Source organism: Lichenostomus cassidix, chromosome 5, assembly GCF_008360975.1.
Source record: "Lichenostomus cassidix isolate B80296 chromosome 5, HeHo_3.0, whole genome shotgun sequence".
Lineage (NCBI taxonomy): Eukaryota > Metazoa > Chordata > Aves > Passeriformes > Meliphagidae > Lichenostomus > Lichenostomus cassidix.
The window spans coordinates 16,542,891-16,570,870 of record NC_139486.1 but is presented as its reverse complement, the minus strand read 5'-3'; the positions used below and the strand labels follow the sequence as shown (position 1 = coordinate 16,570,870).

The 27,980-nt window shown below is 37.7% G+C and overlaps 1 protein-coding gene across 2 annotated transcripts; it reads right to left on the bottom strand.

Moving 5' to 3' along the window:
* Positions 1–5: 5 nt before the first annotated feature.
* Positions 6–27,685, bottom strand: NRDE2 (NRDE-2, necessary for RNA interference, domain containing). Of its 2 annotated transcripts, XM_085061568.1 has the most exons (14): positions 27,512–27,684; positions 23,589–23,697; positions 22,731–22,949; positions 20,543–20,692; positions 19,077–19,539; positions 18,475–18,877; positions 14,761–14,894; positions 12,654–12,774; positions 10,409–10,584; positions 9,331–9,717; positions 7,284–8,212; positions 4,949–5,087; positions 1,458–1,529; positions 6–804 (listed from the first exon to the last, which is right to left on the bottom strand). In XM_085061568.1, the coding sequence occupies exons 1-14, from the start codon at positions 27,588–27,590 to the stop codon at positions 679–681; spliced, it is 3,507 nt and encodes a 1,168-aa protein (XP_084917694.1). In that variant the 5' UTR covers positions 27,591–27,684; the 3' UTR covers positions 6–678. The 2 variants fall into 2 exon arrangements, with proteins under 2 accessions (XP_084917694.1, XP_084917695.1); XM_085061569.1 differs by lacking the exons at positions 12,654–12,774; positions 14,761–14,894 and having other exon boundaries at positions 27,512–27,685.
* Positions 27,686–27,980: the final 295 nt, after the last annotated feature.

Below are 27,980 nucleotides of genomic sequence, written 5' to 3'. Positions count from 1 at the left end.
ACACATTTTCATTTTCAAAGCACTAGAGTTTTATTAATAAATAAAAAACAAGTTACTTTTGAATTTTCAAATATTCAAGTATATTTTTCATAAATATTTGTATTAAAATGGTCATCTGTCAAAGCATACCAAAATAGGTGCCTGCTCAAACCAAGATTTTACTCACAGTGTATGTACAGATGTAATGGCTGTTTGACTTGGTAGTTATATATACACATGCATACCAAACTGAAGGAAATTACTGAAGTCTGCCAACTGGAGGATAGTAGAGCATCCATTTGGCAGATGTTTATTTCCTGTGCTGCTCACCAAGCCATAGTTGGCATGTACTGAACCTCTGCTGAACCCTAGGGAATGTAATTTCAAACAATAGAATAAGAAATGCGGGCAACATTCAACAGGAGGCTATTTAAAGAGGATATTCTTCTGTGGAAGCCAGCAATACTTTAGGGAAATGGATCTATTTTTGTGGGCAAAATTCAGTCCTTGATTGTAGAATACTTGCAGGTACTAGAACTCCATTTTGATAGCAATTTATATAAAAGATTTAACAACAACAAAAAAAATCAAGTACATAGTACCCAAATCCCAACAGAGTTCCTGTATGAAAAGAGATGGATCTAATTGTTAGCTTTGGAAGTAGCTTCTGTACTTTCTCCACTCTGCTACAGTGTTCTTTTATATCTCTATTAGTAGATCCAGCTCTTCCATAGGTACCCGCACTCTCAATTCCTTTTCAGTCATTAGATCAAGAGTCTCTTGCAGATCATCAGGGAAATACTCCACTGCATCCATATAGAGTACCTGGAAAGACAACAAGAACGGTTTCTGTGCTACCTTTCTATCAATGCAAGAAACATAGTATAAAGAAGTAGGTAGATAACGACAACTCTGCAGCAAGAACATAGGAAATATTACATACTCTTTAAAGTAATAGGAACAGAATTAGTATTTCTACAGTGACAGCCATGTAGATATTTAATCAAATCCTCTTCAACTCTTACTAAAAAACTTTATTCAAAAAGATAAAATGGACATCAAGAGGCACTGGAGCATTTGCAGCATATACAGAAGTTACCTGAGGAGCTGCAGGTTCTCCTCCGTAATTTTATGCATTATTACATAAATGCATTTTTATTTGGCTGTGTATTTCTGATACAGCCTTGTTCATGACAAAACAGTCTGAAAGACTCAATCATTTTTAGATCACACAGGATTTATTACTGCTGTGCCTCAATGCAACATCTTTCTGTCCTGAAACATAAACAGCACTTAATGCCCATGTTTCCATTTAAGATGCATTTATTTGCAGAAAATCCTAACATTACTCCCTCAGAAACCTCTCCTTTCAGTTGCATATATTTTCTTACAACTACTAAAGTCTAACTTCTATTTCTCAAATACAGAAACTGAAAAATTAAAGTACAATGACAAGTTTACCTGTTTCCTGTGCTTACCTTTGCCCAAGGACAGTTTTGAAGTGCTTTATAAAACAATCCTTTACTTTTTTCTTTTTTTCCTAGTGAAGCCTGTGTGATAAAAAAAGTTCATACTTCAGTACAGTGATAGCCAAAATACTGGAACAATTACTTCTGAGACCAAGAAATGGTTGCTGAAAAGCTCAATGTTCTGCTGAGAAATCCTTTTTACTATATATTGTGGTAGCTATGCAATTTGTGAGGTTACACTGGTGACACTCTTCAGATACCTTAAAGGAGTTTCATGGCTTTACTTGTAACACAAGGAAGAGAAAAAGTTAAAGTCAGTGTCTTTGCCTAGATTTGACAATAATACTCAGCAGTGCAAATCATTAACCAAAGCTTCACCTGATATGCTACACACTTACTGCAAAGAGCATCTTTTGTACAGTGGAGGTGCACTGAACAGATCATGTCCATACATGTTCTTATTCAGCAGAAGTTTGGTAAAGCTGAACCTCCTTCCATACAAAAATGGATATGAAAAATTAGCAACTGTCTGGAAGGAGTTAAAACTTCTCAAAGCACCCTTTTAACTATGTGATACAAGTACAGAGCACACAGCTAGGATGAAGTTTAGAAACAGAAAGGCAGCAGAGGTGAGAGTACTGAACAGTCTCCTTAGCTTTAGTCATCCCAGTTACAGGTAGAAATAATTACAATCTCCTGTGAAAAAATATTTTGAATTGAGATACTTTAAAAAACACTTAACAAATGGGATTTAAAAGCAAATTTTTAAAAAAGTACTAATTTCAAAATACTGAAATATACTAAATATTTTGTGATCTTTGGAGAAGAAATCTTTGATCCTGAGTTTATGTTTTCTTTTATTCTGACTACATCAGTACTGCTGCTACAAAAAATCAGAAAGTTCCCTTGTCAATTCTTAAAATTCAGAAATTCTTTTGCAGCTCTGCAAAAAGCTTTCAGTAGTGCCCTGCCTTTGTGTTTTTCACAGAATTGCAGGCATTGGAAAGGAGCTCTGGGGACCATCTGCTCCACACCCTCTGATCAAAGCAGGGTCAGCAAAAGCAGGCTGCTCAGAACCACACCCAGTTGGGTTTTCAGTATCTCCACGGTTGGAGACTATGTAACTTCTGGACAATCGATTCCAGTGTTTCACCACCCTTACAGTAAAAAAGCTTTTTATCACATTTAAATGGAATTTTATATATTTCAACTTGTGGCTATTGCCTCTTGTCCTGTCACTAGGCAGCACTGAGAAGATTCTGGTGTCTTCCCACCCTCTCATGAGATATTTCTATCATTATCTTCCAGGAGCCTTCACTTCTACAATATGAATGAGCACAAGCCTCTCCCTGTACAACTCATGCTCCCTTACTCGTTTTCATGGCTCTCAGCTGTTCAAAAGGAACCTGGACTGGCCAAGAACTTTGGTGCTTTTGATTTTGTATCAGCTGCAAGCTTGCAGATGGTACAGACTCTCACCATCCAGATGTTGAAGGCACTGGTCCCAGTATCAATCCCTGGTACAGCACCAGTGGCTGGCCTGCAGCAGGAGTTCACACTGCTGAATACAAGCCTTTGAGCCAGGCAGTTCAGACATATTCCAGCCCACATCACTGTCCACTTCCCTGATCCATGTTTCATCAGCAGAGAGAAAACAGAGATCTACAGAACTTAGGGTAATACTGAACAATCTCAACTTTTCTATGACTATATCTGAAAATTTTAATGTTTCTAATTGATTTTGCTTCTCTAAACAATGTTATTTCAAGCTATTACTGCAATAGTATTTTCCTCCATCTTACTAGCATCCAGTAAATACTCCTCATTCTTGTGAAAAAGGTATCTTTGTGAGTGATCATTAGTCATAAAATACATAATGGGTGATCTTTAGCATTTGTGCATACTGGGGTGTCATTATTAGTTTGTAAAGACTAACAGTAATTCAGTTGTACATTCCTACATGCAAAGTTGTATAAAATATTTACAACCACATGTTTGTGTAGAAATGGTCACAGTTAACAGTCCCACACAAGAGACAAAACAAGATCTCTCCTTCCCCTGCCTCTGTATTTCACAGCCTTCTGACTGCTGATCCCCCTCTGACAACTTATTACCCCAGGGGACATGAACAGAGGAGTAACACTGGGGAATGAAAGTCATTACTTTTGTGTTTTCATCTTCCATATTGTACTTTGGAGAAGCATGAAAACTAAGATGGCAAAGCTGACTATATGAAGTTGATTTTATTTATGTACTTTCATGGGGAACTATGGAAGAAACAAACATTATTGCTTTTCAGCATTAAACTGCAATGCCAGTTAACCTAACTTTTATATGCAGCTTTTAAGATTCAAAAGACTGTCAAAACTGAAGACAAGTTATAGAAACTATAGCTATATTTTGCCTATCATGCATTTATTTTGCATGTGGATTGCACCTCAAGTGTTGAGGGAGCTGGCAGATGTCACTGAGAGGTCACTCTTGACAATCTTTGACTGATCACAGCCAACTGGGAGAAGCATCCAAAGACTGCAGAAAGTAAAACATCACTCCTACTTTCAAGAAGGGGAGAAAGGAACACCTGGAGAACTACAGGCTGGTCAGCCTCACCTTACACCCCGGGAGGCTGATGGAGCAGCTAAACCTGGAAACCATTTCCAGGCACTTAAATGAAAAGAAAATCAGCAGCAGTGTGAATTCACTAAAAGTCACGACTGACCAACTCAGTAACCTGCCATGATGAAATGGCCTGGTGGCTGAGGGGACAGCAGTGGACATTGTCTATATGGACTTCATTAAGGCCTCTGATACTGTTTCCTATCAGAGCCTACTAAATAAGCAGCTGACAAAAGAACTGAATGCACAGACAGTAAGACGTATTGAAAACTGTGTCAAAGTCTGGGCCCAGGGGGTGGTGATCCATGAAACATGCCTAGCTGCAGGTCAGTGACTAGCAGTACCCCTGGGGACACTATTGGGGGATCAATCTCATTGAACATCTTTGTTAATGGTGCACAGTACACCCTCAGCAAGCCTGCAGATAACACAAAACTGAGACGAGTGGCTGATACACCCGAGGGTTATGTTGCCATCCAGAGATGGCAATGGGATGAAGAAATCAGCTGACAGGAACCTCAAAGTTCAACAGGAAGTGCAAGTTCCTGCACTAATATATGCTGGGATCTACTCAGCTGGAAGGCAGCTTTGCATCTATTGATATCTTATGACATACTTTTTATCTATGTAAGATGACAAACACAATGACTTGTCTGCATCTACATTAAGACTACACTGTCAGAAGCTATTATTCCTAATCCATGTGCATTACCTTTTCCTTAATGTTCCCAGCAATAAGGAGCAGTGCAATCTAAATATATAACTTTGCAAATCACAGAGGCATGGCAGCATTTAGTACTCATTTTCCTAAGCAGTATTCCAGCTGCGTTTGTGAGAATTCCAAATCTGGTAAAACAAAATAAAACTGATACTCTTCTTCATACCATAAAGTTCAAATACATTCTCCATAGCAGTGGACAGTGGGTGCCATTTTCACTCTGAACTGCATGTTCAAATAGAGCTATAATCCGATTTGTTAATCCAGTTTCAGGAATAGTACAATGTATTTCACCAACATCTGCCCTGAAACACAGAGAAGAGAAGAAATAAGTCTTTTAGACCCAAGCCAAGGGACCATATCTGGGTAAGAAAGGGTAAAAAATGATGTACTGTCTCTGTTCACAGCACAGTATATAGCCAGGTTTTTGTAATTCTTGCTACAAACTTAATGTTATAAACCAGATTTTTAGCACTTACTAATGTAATCAACACATTTCTAAATAGGAAAATTAGTAAAAAAAATTAAGTATTTTTGTGAAAATTCATCTAGCATGTTCAAAAATAATTTCTCTTTGAATATAATCCACTATCATATGAGCTTAAAACATCTTAGTTTACACTCAAGATTATTTATGATTCTAAGCTTGGCATAGCAGCTCAAAAGAAATTCAAGTCTGGATCAGCATATTTTCTGGTGCCCAGGCAAGTTTGTTCAAATTTACCCCTCACTTTTGTAAGGTCATACACTTGCTCTTGATCAAGGTCAAAATTACAACTCTGGATCTCAACCACTATTGCAATACTGATTTTCACCCAGAGATTCAAATCCCCTAAGTTCCAGGCAGAATACAAAAGCAGGTATGTATTTTTCACCAAAGCACTGATTTCCTTCTACAGCTGAAAAAGACTGGCCTATGTTTGCTTGAGCTTGAAGAAACAGACAAGCACTCATGGAAACATCATTTGTCTGTGAATGCTCTCTTAGCCTGCCCCACTTACAAGTGAGCTTGTCCCACTCACTATTAACACTTGGCTCCTAACTTGTCCCCTTTTTTCAGGTGTCTTCAAAGTAATTTTTCCTTTCATCTTAACCTTAGCCACAAAGGAAAATTATGTAACCTACTCTACATGGAGTCAGACATTTGAAGCCTTGTACCTAACACTGACTTACACATGTTCCTGTTTTACCCTTCTTTTTTCATCTGAATTCCATGCACTTCAGCAGAAATACAAACCAGAATATGAAATAGTCAGATATAGCACAGACATTTTGTCACAACATCACAAAACATTAGTTTCATGCATCACTTGCAGGCCACTTATCTCCCTGTTGCAGCAGTTCAGCTCTGCTCTTGCAACATGCAACTCATCCCTTATAAATATAATCTGTAGGAAAGGCTATGCTAGCAGTGAACAATCTGGAAAGGAACTCAATATCACAGAGAAAGTCATCATTACACAATTTTCAGTTCCCAGTAACAATCATGAAAACCTATCATCATGTCATAATGTTAATCTGTAATTAACAGTACATCAAATTACAATCCTCCACATTTGGTAGCTGTAGAATTCTTATTACAATTTAGGATGACATAGACTGATGGCTCAGGAATGTTACTATCATATCTGAATGCCTGTTGCCATACTGCAGCAATCAAAGCAGTGGGTGCACTGTCATTTCAAAAGAATACTGAAAATTACGCAATTTCACCAAGTGTGAATATTGTGAGCTTACAGCTATGTAAAACCTCCAGGTAACTCTTTCCTAGAAATCTGTTGCTATGTGCAGACACAAACAACCAAGCTGTCGATGTCATTGGAGATATGTAGGTAGCAGTGGACAGGTAGCTTCACACAATGACAGGACAACAATTAAGTGACTAAGCTCTAAGAATGAACACATACTTTGTTCCCCATATCTCCTACCCTTTTCTCCTTTCTCAGAAGCAAAAAATCTGAGCCCAGACCACTGTGAATTTATGGAATTTCCAGCCTCTTCTACCTAGCAACAGCCCCACATGAAAACTAAACTCTCAAGGACTCACTATGGAAACAGATCTGCCACAACTGTATTCTGTGATTCAGGAGTAAAGTAGGGCAGCCAGCTCAGACAGAAACTGCAGCATAGCTCTGTATTATGCTCATTATTGCTGTAGTACTAAAATGCAGCAGTTTCTAAGCCCACAGTGTCTTTCTGGCCATCTAAGCAGACTTAGTTATTTAAAAATTCCTTAAAGAAATGCGTATTATCCTGATGCCAGTAGCAAGTAATCAAAGCAACATATAATCTGGCTCAGTAGAAAGGACATAAGGGTATCACCTAGGGCTTCAATTCTATTCAAGACTCTGCCACTGACTCCCTGTTCAGCCTTGAACAAAAAACCTCTAGCTACAGCTTCTTCATTTGCAAAATGAGAACTGTGATAGCATTTTCTCTCCTCTGTTAAGTGATTAGACAGATTCAAAAAAGCGTAATTGTAAGGAGCTGCAATGTATTACCTCTGGACTTTCTCTGTGAGTTTTTTTCTCATCTGCTCTGCTTGGATTGCAAACAGCCATGGCTCTAAAGAGTTAGTAGACCTTGTGACACTATCAAAAAATCTTCGTGCTTTGCTAGCACTGTGAGACTTCCTTTGGATGTGGATGTATGACCTCCAAAGAGCTTGGTTGCTAGGATACCGTTTCAGAGCCTCTGTTAGTGCCTCTCGCAGAGGATTCAAAGGATAAACACTGATTTTCATGTGGAATCTCAGTAAATTTGTATGCAGCAGTGTGACAGCTTCAAGAGCAGTGGGAAATTTTAGAATACCAAAATCCTCTCCAGTATTTTCACATTTCTGTGAACCAGAAGCTTCAAGTTTTTCTGAAGCCTGTGTATATATTAATACTGCAGCATCAATCCCAACAGTCAAATACTGGAACAATGCATAACAACCAACCAGGTTAACCAGCTGATCAGTATCATTGACCTGATTTTGATCAAAAACTGGTGTTTTACTTAAATAATCTTGCAGTGCATGTTCATATGTTTTACGAGCTTTCAAGACATTCACAGGTAATACTTGTCCACTATAGGGCACATATGGACCATTTTCAGTCAATTTGGTCAATATATGAACAGCACGTGACATAACAGCTCCTTCTATACTTTCTAGCAGTTCCACTTCCAGCTGAGCATAAAGCAGGCTGAGGCTGCAGAGCTGGGCACTCTTCAATCCTCCTGTCCCTGCAGTGCAAAGTGCCGTGTCAAACACCTTCCTGGCATCATCTGTGTTACCAAGCAGCCATTCTAGGTAGGCATACAGTTTCCAGAGACAAAGGTTGTTTCGGTTGTCAGGTGCTTTAAGGAAATTCTTGGCCAGCTTTTTACTCCTCCTCCCTTGTGCTTTTAGCTTCTTTTTCTTTTTTGCTTGGAGACACTGAACTACCTGCACGGGAAAATAAACACAGCATATTTTGGGAGGGGTTGAAGAAGAAAGGAGAAAAAAAAACCTCACAGCAATTTTTTCTTTCATTACTGTGTTTTGTTTGCATATTGTTCCATATTTCACCACCAGCCAGATCTGTTGCTACAGAGTAGTATTGTCACAACTGCCTGTTGTTAGCTCCTTCCAACATAGTCAAATTAAAATGGCTTATCATTCTCACTCCTGTTGCTGACATTAAGTAATAATATCAAACTTCACTCTTTTAAAAGGCCAACTGCTCAAACACACAGCTGCTAACCTGTAATGGCTGAGAAAATGAAAATAAATGATGTAGGTTATGACAATATGCAGGCAACATGCTGACAAAAGTGGATATTGGATGGGAAGGTCATGAGATCTTCTGGTCAGGTGGTGTTGAGGTAAGAGACAGTAAGCTTACCCATAAGGAAACATAATATCAAACTTTCTTAAGAATTAGGAAGACAACCTGGAACCTCTGCCCTTCTGTGGGCATTTATTAGAGCAGTTTTACTTCAATAAATCCATATGCAGAGAATCACAGAATATTAAGGGTTGGAAGGCACCCCAAAGATCATCTAAAACCCCTCCTGCTGTGGGCAGGGACATGTCCCACTAGCCAAGGCAGTTCAAGGCCTTATCTAAACCTGGCCTTGAACACTGCCAGGGTTGGGGCAAGTGATACAATGTTATATCCTTCAAGAACACAAATGTAACTTGAATGGGAAGCAGAAAGTTTCTTGATTAGGTGCCTCTTACAGTATCAGGGATTATCCACTTAGGAGTACTTGACTCATTTGTGCTGCAAAAAAATCCCTTGTAGCCATTCCTGTCCAGCATACAATGTATCATACAATAATATTTATCCAAAACTTCAAAGAATAGCTTGCTACATGTATACCACTATGTAACAGGTACTAAAAAGAGGGGGTTTTGTTTGCTTTTTTCTACCCTCTGTGCCATCTTAAGTGGCATTTCCTGATTTGAATACTTAGTCCTTCAAGACAACTTTCATCAATATTTATTTTAATTCAATATAAACATTAATATAAAAGAAAGCAACACATCACAGAAGTGATTATATGCAGACTCCTCATTACCTTATATATTTCATACTGTAGCCAACAAACAGCCAGGTTAGATTTTTCCTTTCCTGTAAATAACTGGAACAGAACATGGATCACATTCTGTATGAACTCCTCTCCTTCTTTACAGTGGCCTATCTGGTGTCTCCCTCGTGACATCGAATCCATATGACCAATACTGTTGAATCCAGAAAGTGGAAAATCAACAGAAGTCAGCGGTTTATCATCATAAAGCACACTGTCAAAGATGTTATTTTCATCCATGGCAATATAGAGACCAGGAGGAAAGAGTCTACTTGTACATGGAACTCCCAGGAATTGCAAAAAAGAGTACAATAGCTGATGCTGAAGCTTTGGATTAGAAAGACGAATTAAAGATGGTCCAAGATCATCAAATAACACCTAAAAAAAATCCAAATTAAAACAAACTCCATTAATTTATGTAATCAAATAAAAGCAGCAAATCTGTAATTTATGTAATTAAAGAACCTTTTCAGATCAATAGGATTTTAGAAATATAAAATTTCTATCAGAGTATCAGAGTGTTGTTCAAATTAAAAACAGGCAAGTTCAAAAAGCAATCTTTTTCCAGTCAGACTGTGAATTTGCCATCAAGAGATTTCACTGCCTGTGAGCAACAAAGATTTCCACAGAAAACTTACACAATGAAGCTCTGGAAGACTTTATTGCATAGGCCATTTAACACATTCTTATTTGAAAATCAATGTCTAACTTGACCTATTTCCCAAGGAATGAAAAATATCCAACTATCTGACTTGAAGGCAATGGAACCTTTGTTTATTTTATGCACATATCTTAAGCACATATTTTTGTGAGATTTCTCCCAACAGACGACAGGCATCACTGAACAACAAAGACAGGCTATTCGCCTGCAGACTTTCCAAAGTTTACCATAAGCTTTGCATGGATTTCAGAAGTCTCAGCATAAAACCTGAGGCAAATTTTGAGGTTCAAACAAAGAAAATACCTTTTCTCAAAAAAAAGTATTACTCTTCTAAAATATCCACTGGCAATGAATTCAAATTAAAGGATAATCTTATCATCTCCCCTTGTTCTATTATATCACACTGACCTGTCTTTCTGGATCTTCACAATCTTCTTCAGTTTCCTTTTTGGTTTTGTCTGGCCTCCAAGGCAACCAATGCCTTGCTTCACGGGAATATTCAATATCCAACCAAATATGCCACTTGGGGAGAGTTTTATCTTTTATTTCTTCATCCTCATCTATCTCTTCATCATCATCATCATCTGAAATCAAATCAAAATACACATACAAAATTATTAAAGAAAAATTAACCCACTGAATCCAAAGGCCAGACATGACATACAATTTAACTACTTTAACAATGGAAATAAGAACAGTGTTAATAAAACTAGACACAAGACAAAGCTGAGAATTTCCACATCACAGTTCTGTGTTCTGACACCAGCTCTGCAAGAATAGGAAGGTAGGTAGCTTCCAAACTTTTAGAAGCTGTGAATCAGTGTCATCCCTTAAACTTTTTCACAAAGGAGAAAAGAAAGCACTGACAGGCTACGGACCACTTTTATCAACAGCAATTTGCAAGCAACAGCCAAGAGTCAGTCATCTTTTTGTGCAATTTAGATTCTTCACTTCATACCTGGGCATAAAAGTATGCTCTATGAATATTCGTATGCATAAAACATTTTGAGAAAACCACTGTACGTAAAAACTGGTACTTTAATATTAAACATTGCAAAACAAGCTTGACCATGTTGCTTTATAGTAAGTGGTATTTTCCTAATTTTCACTTACATGCCGTTGAAACAACCCATCTAGTTATAGATACATAAGAAAGGAAGTGCTTAACCATATCACACTTTTATGATAATCTTTCTTGACTATTGGATAAAATTACTATATTTTTGCTCTGACAGCAATATATTAACGTATGTTATAAATAAATTTATAAATTATAAATTAATATATTAATTCTATGGAGAAACTGATGAGCACCTATAGGCAAAGGGAAAGCTTGTAGAGATTCTTCTTCTTTATTGCTGAGGAAAAAAATAACCCTCAAAATTTAATGGTTACCTGCATTACAAAAATCAAGCCATTTCTACACCACCTCCAAATTCTTGATCCTGACATCTGCCATTAACTGGGAGTGTCTCACCCAATTCCAGTACTTCTTAAATTTCTGGTAAAACAAACAGGTGGTTGCAGGATTTTTACTTTCTCTATATTTTTGTGATCAATAGTATCTCCTTTAGTCAGCAACTCTATGAAAAAAGACAGCATTTCCACAATCTAATCAAAGCTTGAGGAAAAATGAGTTTATAATGATCACACTCAATTGTAGATTGCACCTGAACTTTAGGGGTTGACACATATGAGGAAAGCACTGGTGTATACCAGGTCTGCCCAAGACTGGTGGTGGTTCTCTTCTCTATACTTAAGTCCTCTCAATTTGTGAACAATATGTCTAGAGCCATCAGAAATAAAACTGCTGACATCAGTTAAGGGTCAAGGAAATTCCATCTTAATCCAGGGACAAGAGAGGCACATAAATGTCTTTCAGTTCCTTTGTTTACTAAAAGCAGGCCCAAACTTGCTTCAGAGCTGCTACAGCAGCAGGAGCAGCAAAAACAAAGACCACTCATCTTTGGTCAGACACATTCCATCCTCCTCCTCCTTCTCAGCAAGCTTTATCTACTTGAGAAATAGTCCTTGACATGAAGGAAAGTGATGAAGACCACAAGACAAGTTGAAGCTAAGCAGCAGGGAGCATTTTTTTCCATCCCTGCTCATCCAGAAGCACTCCAGCCAAGCGAAGACGCAATTACTTCATTTTCTGCATCACAAAGGGAAAGGAAAGGTTTTCCTCCTATTTTTACTATCCCTTTGCTTAAGAAACTGGAATCTGATTGTAGAAATAGAATCATAAATCTAGGTATCCTTTAGGCAACTATCATCTAATAATATAATCCCACCTCATCTACTAATATGATGGAAGGGTCTTAAGGGAAGTAGCTTCCTTTCATTTTTGATGGGCATGAATCTCCACCAAGTAGTCACACCTTTAGCCTTTTCAGCATGAAGTGGAGGATATGCCATCCTCTTCCTTAATTCTCACTGTAGGAAGGACAACAATGTTCCATAAACAATATCATACAGAGAACATTCAAAACATGCTATTCCCTGGGAAGTGTGATATGCATTATCTGGAGTTCAGTAAATATTTTTTAAAACTTGTATGCAAACACATTACAAGAATCAGATTATATAATTCTAATCAAAATGTTTAGGAGAGCATATGCACATACAGCTACACATATTGACACACACATACCAGGCTTAAGAGTAACCCAGCCACCCTTTTCTTGTTGGTGCATCCATGCTTTCCAGCCTCTTGCTCCTTTTTCTCCAATTCGTGGTTCTCCACTATCCCAAAAGGGTTCAAAGAATTCCACCTATTGTTTTCAACAGGATCAACCAAAACAAAACATATAGAAAAATAATTTTTGCTGTTGTACAGACATCATCTGTGTTAACTTAGGTTTTCCAGACCCTACAAGCACCCATCTGGGTGTAATTAATGTATCTGAAGACTTCATTAGATGCTGCTTAAGATTCAGCAGGAACAATTGAGTGTTCCAGTTATGCCTGTGGCACATATGGACTGTCATCAGCTCTTCTTGTGAAAATAAAGATTGTTTCAAAAGGCATTAGGCTTTAAAGAATGCAAAACATTTTTGTGCCTACAGTCCTTTATGGATCATTCAAGGATAAAGATCCAAAGCCCCCAAGGTGTCACTTTCAGAACCCAAAACTCCCCTCCTCCCTAACTTCCATGGGACCATGAAGAATTTGGCTAATGGAATGATAACTCAATCACACACCTGCAGTCAAATCAAAATGTTACAGTTGCACATAAATATGACTGGACTAAGGACAAGATTAAAAGATCAGTAAGGACTTTCATCGTTCAGGTTTAAGGGTGTCAACAAGGTCAGGGCACTTTCCAGTGAAACAGAAGGTTTCTAGTCTTTGTGACTTTGTCACTGCCTGTATGCAATCAGTCGTCTCTACAGTCATCAATTCCTCTTCTGCTTTGTGTATCCTTAGCTCTAATGACCATCTCTCTCCTATTATATGCTTCTGCTGCGTACCAACCCCTGGCTTGGACGTTGAGAGGTGACTGTTAGCAATAAAATTTACTCCAAGAAAAATCAAGCATCAACACATCAGAAAATTCAGGGCTTACAGCAACTGCAAAATCTAAGTCTGCCCCTCATGGATTTATTCTTTGATGCAAGCGAGAAAGTGAACTGTGAAAACAGTACGGAAACAAGTAATTCCAGACTGAGTCATAACACTTCTGTAAGACAGCAGAATATGTGATCAGCTGTAAATCAGGCATTTCCCTTTTTTCAAGAACTGCACTTTCCAACCTAAACACTGTCCTTTTGAATCGAGGTTCCTTCTCACCCTGCTCTAAGCTTTTTAAATACTACAGATAATCATGCAGTTTTTCAAATTACTGAACTATAACTGTGTATCTGTGCAACTACACCAAATCCTGACTGAACGCTATGACTGAACTCTAAATTTCAGCTCTTTAAGAAGACACCACTGGTTTTTAACCTGTAAGATTGCTCTATTTATGGGTAACAGCATTAACTAAAAGAGCAAGAACTGGAGCCTTGGTTGTGGTTTCTGGGGAAGACGGTGAGGCAACAGAAGCAAATTCAATTTTTATCCTCTAGAGTAGCCCAGCTGCCTAAATGGTGGCCTCTCTACCACTCATTAAAAAAGAAACAGCTCCTAACAGTTCAGTGGGATGATGCTACTGGCATCTACATATGAACTTCCTTATTATTAGTGGGGTGCATGCGCAATATTCTCCTGAACAAATGAAGAGAAAAAGTGATTTAGTACTTCAGCATTTACCATTGTAAGAACAGAATCTCATGGGTTGAATAAAGGGTACTTGAAAGCATGAAGGTGTTCCTAATGTAGCCACCAAATTAATGGAAATAGGTAACAGAACCTAAAAAACTTTCACAATACCTGTCTAGAATGGAAAGATTTTATGTCCTATTAGCTCTCTCCATCAACAGTAACAAAACAACAGCATTTTGGGGGAAATTAAGTAGGGCTAACTGAATGCAGACATCGGTCAATTAGCTCCATTTTTTTCCATCTTTAATTATTAAAAAAGACATGAAACAACTGGTTAGCATACTTTTATGATAGACAGGAGAAGCAGCCCTTTGGCCTGTAGCTCCAGAGGACCCAAAAGCCCTTTTTCAATGCAAGCATCACGTTGAAGAACCTTTAAGTAAGTTGTTATCCACAGTATTTCCCTATGTCCTTAAAAATTCATCAACATTTTTCTGGTACAGCATTCTCTGTAATACATAAAGAAACACACCCATTTAAATGGAAATTGCTACCTGTCCCTTTGTTGGCAGATCTTTTACACTGTCAGGTTTAAAGAAGGTGAAGTCAATCAGAGCCTGAAACAAAGATACTGCTTTCTCAGAATGGCCAGCCTGTCTCAGAAAGTGGCATTGCTGAATAAATATAGCTGTAAAGAGAAGAAAATAAAATTTTAGTATTTCAAATCTTGTTGTGAAGAATTTTATTACAGCCCACAAATATAAGAATACATACTCTGAGTGCTGTAGAACATAATCATTTTGGAACAGTATCAAAATCCAAAACATGGGGAGTAACTAGCATAAATGCATGTCAAAATTATCACAGCCTCATTAACTTTAAGACTGCCCACGCTAAATGTGCCAAAGAGATTATTTTTATTCATGCCATACATACACTGTCCTTATTGATGGAAAAGTTAAGACAAAATTGTCTGAACTTCAGTGTATCCAACATCTGTCAGTGGGTAATAGCCCTCTCTGAAGATGCTGGGCGTTATCACAATGCACACAGTAGGTGATAACAATAAAAAATCCTTTTTGCCTCAGTTTTTCATGAGATATTTATATTGACAATATGTTGGCAATATATAATTTTCATTCCAACTGTCATTCCTTTTTTCCTTCCCTTCATGTAAGACCTGAGTTAAGAGAAGTCTAGTCTTTTGGTCTAAGTATTACTGCTTAAAGGTAGGGAAGAGCCCTATCCCTTGCTCTTCAACAAATTATTTGTCTAACCACTGCCATATCTGTAGCACCCATTGAGCCTCAGTCTCAGCTTAAAAAGGGAAGTAAAGTCCCAGAGTTTCTATTCACATTTTGCAACAAGAGTCTTAAATGAAAGAGTAACAGGTATTATGAATACCTCTATTTTGAGGCTGCTCAAGGACATTTCAGTGATATTCAATCACTCCAAATTACATTCCAATCTTAACAAAACAGAGGCTGTTCAAATTGCTTTAAATCATCATCGACTTGCAAAAAAACCTCAAGCCCACAAAGACCTGAATAAACTACTGACAGCTTGGAAAACAGTAAAAGTTTTTCAAATACTACTGGTTCCTTCACTAAACACATTGGCTTTGGAGGGTTTTAAACAATCCAAATATTTAGGTGTCTAGACAAACGCAACAACATAGGTTAGCATCAACTGCTCTTAATAATCATCTCATATTTAATACATGGGAAATTATTTACTCCTTTTACATCAATTTAGATGTACATCAGTTGTATGCCTATAAAAACCTGAATTCACCTAGAATATACCTAATATAAATTAGGCATTTAATCCAATTTTTTTCTGCAAAGCCAATGGTTATTCCTGCTAACAAAGACTCTGAAATTTCTGAAGATTTTTGAATAACTAAAACAATGATTAAGTATATAATACAATCTTCCCAAGTATTTTAACCAATTTAGGCAGTGTCCAACTGACACTGAAAAAATTGTTCTTTCCTAGTCTCAGCTTCAGAGATGAACTTCACTTAAAATATTCTGAATGCAGAGAATGTCTCATCAGGATTTGCTGCCAAACTGGTGCCAAAAATAAATTATAGCATAAAATTTTCTGCATAATAAAAACCAAAAAGGTATTTGTAGAAATGCAAAGATCAGCATTTTCTTTGTGGCAAAGACTGAAAACAGCATGAATACATACTTAATTCAGTCCACGAGACTAAGACACTTCTGCAACTGAACTGACCTAGAATGTAAGGATGTTTCTCCCCAACCCAGTAGGTATAATTTGAAAAACAGGACTCCCTTTACACAGCAAAAATTAAGAATGTTTTACATTCTTCTGCTTTAACAGTTCCTAGTAAATTTGAAGTATTATAAATTTTTATCTCAAAATGTACATAAAGGCTGATATATAATTTTAAAATCAGTTTTACCTTTTTAAAATTTTTGACTACTTTTTAACTACTTTAAAGAATCACTCACCTATTTCCAAGTAGACAGTACTGCATACTGAACTGAACACTAGATGGCACAGTCCCCCACTATTTAAAACTAGAGTTCTTATACTTTGTCCTTAGCAAAGGTCAAAGGTTGAAGATACAAGCCTAATGTACACCTACACTGCTACTCACATCATAATTTATTTGTGAAATATTCTGTGTATTTATCTTAACCAACAATTTGGTAATCTTCCTAGTACACTGTCAATTAAAACTCAGCCCAAGAATTACATAGTTGAGTCACTAATAAATCTCAAAAAGTCTCCCAGTGGAAATTTCTCTACTCTGGTCATTTGAATTCTGAAAGGGAAAAAGAAAATACTTGAGTGTATTCATAAACAAATCACTATTGGCTTAAGACAGAACAACAAGAAGTTATTTGTGTTTCTGTTCCACTCATGAAGTTGAGTTCATTTTCATTTTAACCTATCTACAGATATTGCCAGCAAAAAAGTATTTAGAAAAACATAAATGTAATAGTAGTTAACTTGCTAAAGGAATTCTATTTGAAAAAAAAATTCTCATAGCAGCTGATAAAACAGGATTTCATGAGTCCCCTATGTTCAAATATGTGCAGGGAAACAAAATGAAAGAAAAGCCTTCTAAATTCCAAAACCAGATTCTGAATAAAACATTTGTCCTGAGAATCATTCATCATGGTTAGTGTATAAAGTGACTGAAATATTGGAAATCAGAGACAGCAAACCAATTAGAAGCTATTGGGCTGTACAATATCCATTGACCAGTAAACCATTTTCTCTTTGCAGCACTTTTTCCAGTGCTTGATCCAAGATGAATCAGCCAAAGACCATATGAGAACTGAACACCTGAAACTTATTTGGAAATCCAGCATCTCAATCTATAAATCCAGATATTGCATAACAGATAGCATCACTGCTCCAACAGGAATTCCAGGACTGGATAAAAACAAGAGGTTTCTTGGACTATGACGCAAATGAAAAAAATATAATAGTCCATAATAGTCCTCCTCCATAATAGTCTCTTTTTGATTGAAAACAAATTTTAAAAGGAAAAAACCCAGGGCAAAAATATTCATGGTGACACTAATACTTCCCCTCCTCAGTGTACTCACAGATTAATAATCACAATGACATGCCAAGGCAGAGCAGCGAAAGTGAAATGGGACAGGTTAAGTAATTCAGCTCCAAATAAATTTAAGGACTATGCCAGAACTGAGCATGAACATTTCTTCCCTGAACACACTCCAGCATCCTAACTATCTGACTTACTTTCCTTCCAGGGATAATTATATAATAAATTATAAAGTGGTAGATGTATACATAGAATAAATACAAAAGGCACGATCAGATGGTATTACAGTTTTGAATTCTCCACCTACAAACCACGATTCTAAGGAAAAATTTCACATCAGATTTGCCAGGCTCCTTTTCTGTTTTGGATTAAAGTAATCAGCTGGAAACTTTTGAAAAAGAGATGGTTGTTTTTCCACCAGTCTTCCTTTCATAAAAGTACATCTCCTGGCTGTTGGCTGTGATTCTCCAGTCTTGACATTGTACTATAAACCACTCAGCACATTAGACTTTACTGGATGTTGTATCATAAACTCTCCTGGGGAATAGAAGGATCTGCTCTATCCATATTTGGTTGGAGTATCTGCTTTAATTCTCAGCTAAGAAATCAGGATGCAAGGCATTTTGAAGAGAAGAAAAGCTTCATGCAATACATAGAAAATCTGTTCTTAATGGAGTTAGACTAATCTGACCATAATATGTAACAGAAAAAACCTTACCCAGCATAGCCTCTTCTGTGCCAGGCAGCAGAGGATGGGATACCATGCTGCCATCCTGTACGGCTGCCAATGTTGTCAAACATTTTCCATAGAGACTGTTGATCTTTGAAACAGAAAAGGTAGTGAACTGACTTTGACAGAACAGAAGGTATTTCTTCCACATCTCTGGATTATTGGGATGTAAAAAAATTAGCTTCTGCCATTCTTTGATCACAGCTGGTGGTTCCCAGAATTCTGTGCAAAGCTTCAGCCTGGCAAGTTTCAGATCAACATTACTTGGATTGCTTTCAATTGCCCTCTCTAAAATAGCCAGTTTCTTTTCCAAGATTAACTTGAGTGATTTTCTTCTTGACTCCTGCTCTCCCTTACTGGCATAAGGGCTAGGTCCTCCCATTAATTCATCCTTAAAACAAAAAGAGACATCATTACAACCTTAGGAAGAATGACCACTAGAATCACAACAATGCTGACATTTGTGAAGATGAGTTAACAGCTCATTCTTCACCAGCAGAAGATATACAGTTCTAAACAAACGAAACTACAATATAATGATCATGTATTTATTACTTATAATAAGCAACAAGGTCTGTTAGAATACATACCTGAAAAGAAATAAATTCCATCCAAGCATTAATATCTCTTGGGTTTTCTCTGACTTTCTTGTTATGTTCTTCCACTTTCGTCATTAGAATGGAGTTCATGTTTATCCCAGGCTCTTGACTTGTTTGCTGTGTATTTACAGATTCATTGTCTGTACTCTTGCACCCTTTTCCTTGTAGCCACACACTAGTTGAAGGATCATAAATCCCAAGAGGATTTACTTCTGTTGTGTCAGAAGAATCATCAGTTTCCACTTGGGAAACTGGTATAAAAGCATGTGAGTCAGATGGAGAGTTTTTATTACAAACAAGAATCCCATCTGTGTTCAGCATCTTCACATTGCTCTTTGTGAAGTAGCGCTCAGGTCGACTCTGTACTTGCTTCCTTTTTGATGAAGAACTGTCCCAAATTATACACTGTTTCTTTGCATCTACACCAAGACAGGAGTCTCCTTTCCTTTTATATCTTGGAAGAGAAAATACAATTAAACATCTTCTAAAATACACATTAGAAAAGGTATCTCCTTTTTGAAAGAAATACTTCTATTCAAATTGACCCAAATAATGTATGCACAGACCTTCAAAAGTTTAAGAACTTGGTAACTTTCTGCTTATTTAAGACTTCAATTTATAAATTCTTTCAGTGCCATCACACTTTTAATATCATACTAAGCCTCCTCTAAGTTGAACAATGTATGTCCTACGCAAGCAGAGGAAAACCTTTTTTTCTATCATTTTAAGCCAGGCAGACAAAGCTGGAGAAAAAACAGACATTTTTTAGGGTTACTTAGATTAGATTATTTTAAACTTGAAATGAGACACAAATAGTTCAGTTCAGTAATTTCCTTCTGCATCCCTAAGCCTCTGTCCATTTTATATGCCAACAAGTGGAGAGGGGTGTGAAGAGAAAAAGAGAGGCCACGTTCATAAAGGCCATGATAATCCTATGGATTAAGACAGAAAAATACCATCTTCAGAAAAATACCATGTAATGTTTGAATTACATTACCAACAATGTAATTTCAGTGGCAGATATAGTGATGTGCAGTGCTGAAATAATACTTTTCATCTCAGAAGATAGCTGACAGTCTAAAGGTGATAGAAAATTGAAATGAATTGTAACCAGGCAAATTTATTGCAAAGGTATATAATGCTACAAAAATATAACCTATAAATTCTCCCTCCTCCACAAGTAATTATATACAGTGTTTTTGCATACACAGTAAACCATTTTCCTGAGAAAATCAAGAAATAAGTGTACATACATAATGCACAAGCCAAGTGTAGGCTGCTTTGGATGGGCTTCTGTATAAATGCACGGAAATGTTCTGGAGGGTGACTGACACTGGCCCAAGAGCAAGTCAAATATTGAAATAAGCTATTCAGCTATCTTTTCTCATCTTCTCTATAAAAGTATCTCAAGTGACTGTGTGATAGTCTGGATGCCAACAGAAACCAACAATCCATACCTTGCTATATCCCCTCGATACAGGGATTTGTAGGCCCAGTTTGCAGGGTCTGGTTTCTTGTCTATTCGGAAGGTGGCTGCTGAGGGAGCCTGGATATCATCAAGCCAAATGGAGCGACTGCTGGGAACATCTGATGCTTTCTTACCTAGACTGCACAAAAGGAGAAGGATATTCTAAGCATTTGTGCACATATTCAGCATTTACATAATCCAGCAAACATTACATATCTGTAGTTCATAATAATTTAACTTATTCAAAGATATAGTACATGATCCACTCTTGCAAAGTCAATCCCACACTTCAAGAAAACCAATTAGAAATATACTGATAGAACAATCAAATCAAAACACAAAAGGTCCTTGCACTTCCAACTTAATTTATGATTATGAAAGGTAATAACCATATTTAACCCCATCAATCTAATCAATTGCTTTGCATGCTATAATCCAAAAGCCACATACTACTACTTTCAAAATTTACTTTTGTCTTGATAAGATGCTACAATTAAGGAAAAAAAGGATAATCTGTAAGAGTATTGTGCTGACTAGCAGGAACTATACCCATGCACTTGATAAAACTGTGTATCAAAGTGGTTTATGTATTACAGTTATACAAATCAATTTAAGTGGAAATTGCCACCTGCCTCTGAGCTGTAGACAACTATGAGTTTCCAGTCTGAATTCATAGTACAAATACGTGAGTTTTGGAGTCTTGAAAAGTTCTCTAAAACTTCACAAGACTTCTCACATTCAGAGCAGTTTTGTGGTTCAGGTTTCAAAACCAGTCTTTTGAAAATTCAACATTCTCTCAGCATCAAAAATTTATGGCAAGCAGTAAAAACAGACACCATAAAAGAACTTCAACACTTTTCTTTGGGCAAAGCACTGACTGGCTGGCCAAACCTAGCAAACAGCTTATGAACCACTCCCAGGTACCCTTACAGCAAGGATGAGTGATGGGACAATGCAGAATTGGTTTAGCACCCAAGTAATTTTTACTGTCCTTCCTCACAGTGAAGTAAGTCTTAGCTACCACAAGCCAACAAAAAAGTTCTCCTAACAGAGAAGCCAAGTGTGGCTAAAGGTATCAGACCACACCTACAGTGGTACTGCCACTCTTCCACAGGGAAACAGCATTACTTTGGCATAGACACATGGCCACGAGCCTATGCTTTCAGCTCCTGATTCAACTGCCTCGAGAAAAGTAGTAAATTGGGGAAAATTTAAAGACTACGCAGACTGCACCAATTATAACAACAATTCCTCAATGTCACCAAATCCTCACTCTAAGCACAGGAGTAGCTGCAGTGTGGTGAATTAGGTGCCAAAGAAAACACAGGAACTAGGGAATCGGAGACACAGGCAAAATGGCTGCTCAAACTAGCAAACATGGTGAGAACCAGGAAAGGGTGACTCTCAGTGTCAACTGGATAGGGCCACTTTGAAATGTTAAAAACCCAACGGCCTGAGGAAAGCACAGCTAGGTATGCCCAACTTGGATACTCACTGCATTCACAGAACCTCTTTCAGTGCTCAAAGATCATGATAGTCACTACATACCTATTTTCTTGTTCCATAAAAAAAGACATCTCCACTAATTACACAGTACTTTAGAGCTTCTGGAATTAACAAGATTTAACAAAACAATCTCCATTGTTCAAATACCCATATAGATGTATTACAAGCAGAAAGTATGAAGCAAACAGAGTAATAAATGACTGGATATAAAAGGAATATTAAACCATACAACAAACTTTCTCTTAAAATGAGAAAAAGGAAATGTTAACTCTGTGAGGAGGAAGCTACATTACAAGGTAAACCAAGCTGTATATAAAGAATTCTGCACTAATTAAGAATGTTGAATGCAATCCCTCTCTAAATCCTCACAAAAGATCTGTGAAACGATGCTTACAAAAACTAAGCATAAGCCTCTACGTTACTTTAAATATTTATTTCATAACCACCATACCATGCTTTGATCTGCACAGCTATACTTCACTGAATATTTTAGTCAGTTTTTCAATATGATTAAGCAAGTGGTTCTAAATCTGTTTCCCTTGCTTTGAAGGCAGGTCTAGTCATATAAAGCTTAGAAAAAGACAATCAACCAGTGGTAAAAAATTCAGTTGAAGAGAAAAGCACAAGAACACAATAAATTTGCATCTTGCATAGTATTAATATATACATACTTTGCTGCTGCTTCCTTTTCACTCTTTCTGTCACTTCCTTTGTCCTTGATATGCTTAGTGCCCACATCCGATTCGCTGCTACTGGAGTCCCCTCTGGTCTTCTTTTTTGCCTTCTTATTGTGATGATGCTTTTTCTTTTTCTTTTTCCTTTTCTTACTTGCCTGTTTCAGACTCTTGTCTGTATCACTCTCCTCTGACAACTCAGATCTTGAAGTAGTCCTGCTTGGAAAAAAGTATATACATCCATATATATATACATACAGCTAAACAGTAAAACTATTAAAGAATATCGCAAGACAGTTCAAAACATTTTACTCTTTACCTTTATTTTCCTTGGTTTTTTTTGAGAAGGTAGCAGTAACATATACAGTGAAAGTGATATAAATCTGCATTAAATAACAACTATATTTTTCATTAGCTCACTGTTCATTGTCAACTGTTTTTAAAATGTAAAAAACGCAACTGTGAAATGGCTCATTTCTCTGGTTTCCACAGAGAAATCACAAAAATAATGCTTAATCTTCACATTATTTCAAAGGTCACTTAAGACATTCAAAAGCTAATGAAGAATCATGATTGCTCAGTTCCCTCTCAATTCCAAAATAATAATCATTTAAATGCAGCTCTGAGAAAAAGGAAATGGGAATGTAATTCCACAAGTACAATTTCACATTATTTTAAGTTAAAAGACATAGAACCATTATTCATACTTTCATACATTACTCAGTTCAGGCTTTTTTCAACAATGAACAGAAGACAGAAAAGCAGCTTTTGGTCCCTGAATTTGGTCTCATATAATAAAAGATAAGCAGGACAAAAGAAAGAGGCTATTTTAAAAGACATTGAAGTACAGTCTACCTTATTAATGGTGACTTTTCAGGAATGAGATTGGTGACTTCTGTAGTGCACTGGTGCAGTAATAGTGCATCTTCTGCAGAGAAGCTTGGGTTACTCAGCCAGTCTAATTCTGCAGGTAAAAAAAAGTGAGATCAGTAAAAACTAGCTTGCTGTGCTTTTTTAAGTTGGGGATTAATCTTGTCAGCAGACAGCTAAATTCACACAAAGTGTCACTAGGACGTGTAATAATTGAGCATATTGGAAAGCAGTCAGTGAAATTTCCATTCAGTTCATATGGAAAGCAGATTCCATGCTTAATACACAGCTCTACACATAAAATAATCCATCCAATATTCATTTTTATAATTAAAAGTTTTTAACTTTATATTTATATACCATATAAATGTCTTCTATATGTATAAGATCATCTACTATATCATAATATATTTACTATTATATGTTAATTATAATATACATTAATTTTAGTATACTATATACAATATCTAATAGAAATATTTACATAAAAAGTGAAATCGAAAAATTTACAGAAAGGCATAATTAAACAAAAGGTGTAGTTAAGGAATGAAATACAACTTATACAAACTAACAAAAGTGTACTTTACTGACTGTGTGGAAAATATTCTCAACACAATTTTATTGATAGGGACATACATTACTGGTGAGAATACTCAAGTGTTTCATACATGGCCAAAACATGTCACTGGATTCTCAGCTCTCCAACCACTGAAATATCATTAGACTTTTCAACAGTGTGAAAGAAAGCTAATTTTGATAGATTAGTTTGATGCTAATTTTGATACATTAGTCAGCATTAAGCATTCTGCATCTAGATCTCTGCTTTTCAGTTACCAGAGAAGATCAGACACTGACAGGATGTGGAAGGGAAATTTTTTGTCACAATTTCATTGATATTAAAAGTTTTATAACAATTTTCACAGAGATTTCATTTCTAGAATTCTTCTAAGCATGTGAAATTTCTTAGTTATTAAACAACAAAAGTTACTTCACCTAAGTACAGAATTTAACAGCAGCCACTCCAGTGCCACGCAGATAGAGATAACAAAAGGAACAAATTTGGTCTCCCTGCCTCTCTTCCATGCTCTTTGCAATCACTTTTGCCTCACTGTTCTTCCTGTCACAGTCTTGCCTTTGTGCTCTTGACTACACTGACCTCTACTCCTTAAACAGCATGAACTCATTGTCTGTCAAGCCATACACCTCTCTTCCTTCCAAAGTACTTCTTTCAGAAATAGAATTTGGGTGTGAAAAGCTTTCCTCTGTCTTATGTCCCTGAGCTGTTGTCCACAAAAGGATTTAAAGCAGAGCAGGCTGCAAAACAGTTTGTTAAACTAAGTTGAACACATCAAGAAGTACATATAACAAGCAAAGCTCCAGTCTGTGTTTCCCAAGAGTCTGCCCCCTTTACAAAAGGCCCCATGATGAAGGGTCACCTCCCTGGCTCATCTTGAACCTCCACCTCCGAGCATAGGAGAATACACAATTTGTGGCACTGTCAGGACCAAAACAGTTCTCCTATGACCAGCCCAGCCAATATGCTGCAGAGCAACACCATGCACCATTTTTCAGCTCACCAAAACAGGATGGAGACTGAAAATAAAATTACAGCTGTATAATATTCATAATACTGTGACCTTATACCTGGCAATTAGAATTACCAAACCTAAGGCAAATGCACTATTATACTTCGTTGCACATCAATGTAAGAATTCTTTTTCCTTTCAAGAAAATAGTTTGGATATATGAATGTAAAATTAGAATAAAAACTGAAACCTTAAAACTGCAATCCTCACTTGCCTTTTTAAAATATGATAAAAATCTACTAATGACTTCCAATTAATCCACCCTGGCATATATGCCTTCCTTTTAAGGATGTGTCTATGATTTTAAATCTGTACATCTAAAACAAAGCATTCTTCCAAAACCATGATGAACTTAAAGGAGAAAGTCTTAAGCCGAATAACATCCAACCAAGATTTCACTTGCCTATCAAAATAATTATTCCCTCTGCTGGGGAAAGTGTCATGCAACAATAAGTTAATTTCTTATTTCAGTCCTGTAAGAGATGAATTAGGAACTATCCTAAAGTTACAATTACTTCTCAGAAATACTGTATTTAGTATTTCCCATGAAATACCAAAATGCTTCTTGTGGATAAGTCTGTTATTATTAAATAATAAACCACACAGGAGTTACATAAATTCATACACCTGACAACCACATAAGCAAGTTACAGCTGTTATTCACTATATATGTCACGCAATACACTGGGTGTCACTTTATACCTGAGATTTTTGAGGTGTATTTATAAAATGTGGTGTTGATGTGAAAAATTTTCTTCCCTGTATTAAAGCATATACAAAATTGCAGTACGCTAGACGCTGCTGCAACTCAGCAATGAGGCAACATAGGAAGTGTAAGCAGCACTTCTGTTTCAGACAGCACTTTCACCTAAGGCATGGTTTAGGAAGGTTTTTAAAAGCATGAGGCAGAGTGGTTGGCAGAATGAAACAGGATCAACATATATACATTATTACTTCAGCTTTTACAATAAAGCTATAAAGCAGTCCTAAATATCTGCTAAAGACAACTCAGTTTTACATAACATTACAATCAAAATACTCTGGGATCTCTGTATTATGATGCACTTTGGCTTTATATCAGCTCTGAGCAGAGAACCATCTATCAGAGAAATACCAAAGCTGCACATCAAGTTCTCAGGTTTTCACAAGCTGAATGTGTGAAATTTGATATACACCACCATAAATGTGGTTCTGAGTTAATATTTAATTTTTACAACTTACGTTAAAAAGTCGTTGTCAACAACAAAGTACAATACTTACGAAAACATAAACCAAACAAATTATGTTCCAGTTTTGTCAATAACTCTCACACAAATCGCTCCCAGTATACCAAAATGTAAGTCATAAACAGTGCTAACAACTGAAATCTGGATCCGAAAGTCAGTCTTACATATTTTCTGTATAATCTGATCTTCCCAACAGGTGGCCTGCAGTGACACAGACAACCGTAACAAATTAAAGGCTAAAGTCCCAGAGTTTCAAAAGGTCTTATTACCAGAGAATTTTACTATATCTCTGCCTGGCAGAGCAGCTCTTCTATTCCTAGACGCTGTAATTTGGGATTATGCTCACTACCCCCTACACCAAGTGACATTACCAGAAAGGGTCCTGAACGCAGCTAGAACATCTCTGTACTGGCAGCGAGTATCAACCACTGTTATGCCACCAGGGGTAATGCAGAACTGGTTAGAACAAGAAGTCAATGCATTATGCTGACACGGAGCAAATATACAAGAAATTTGGCCCAAATAAATAATTCTCTTGTTTCTCTTTGCTGTGGGGTCTAGAGAAAGGGAAGATTTAAGGGTGGCAAGCGAAAGGGTTAGTTCAAATCCTGTCCAGCAGTATTAACAAACGTAGTACTTTCTTCACCGCTTGACATTACACCAGAGAGTGCTATTTACTTTAATATTATTATTTATTTTAATAACAGTATTACTTGCAAGACAGTAATTACAATAGCCAATGTGATACAATGAATCACCTCACTTGTAACCTTCCAAAAAAGTCCTTTAAAACTAAAATTTGGCTTAATAAGCAAGGAATTGAAAAAATACTTTTCAAGATATCCAAAGTTGTGGGGGGGGGGGGGAGAAAAAAAGAAAACATTAAGAAAAACAGCACCACCAAACAGGCCGGTGCCGCGCTGGGCAGCCTGCGGGGGCGATGCTGACAGGCCCACGGGCCCGGGCCGAGCGGCAGCACCGCCCCGCCGACGCTCCACGGCGGGAGAAGCACGGCCAAGCACGGCCAAGCACGGCGGCGTGCGCCGAGGGCCGCTGAAGAGCTGCTAAGGGAAAGACAGTTCTCCCAGGACTTTACCTCTCGAGGAGCCCTCGGAGCTGCCGGCGGCGGGCTCCCCAGGCTGCGCGGCCCCGGCGAAGGCCGGGAACAGCGCCATGTCTCGGCCGCCGCCGCCCCCCGCCCCAGCCGCCCGGCGGCAAGATGGCGTCGCGGCGCCGAGCGCGCCGGGAGCGGTAGTTCTTCCGGCCGGCGCAAGATGGCGGCTGAGGGGAGGAAGGGGCGGCGGTGCCGCAGCTGCGGGCGGGCAGCGCTCTGCGCTCTGCGGGCCGCCGCGTGTGGTGCGCCCTCCATCGCCGCACTGCGGGACTGGAGGAGGGAACTGCCTCCCGCGGGAGAGGCGGGATGGAGAGTCCAGAGCCAGCCCTTCCTTCCCACCACCCTCATCCCTGATGGAGGTCACCGAGCCGGAGCTCCCGGGCGATGTCTCTGGGTGACTGGAATGCTCAGCTGTGTAAAAGATAATGCTGTAAGAGGCGGGGCGGCCTTT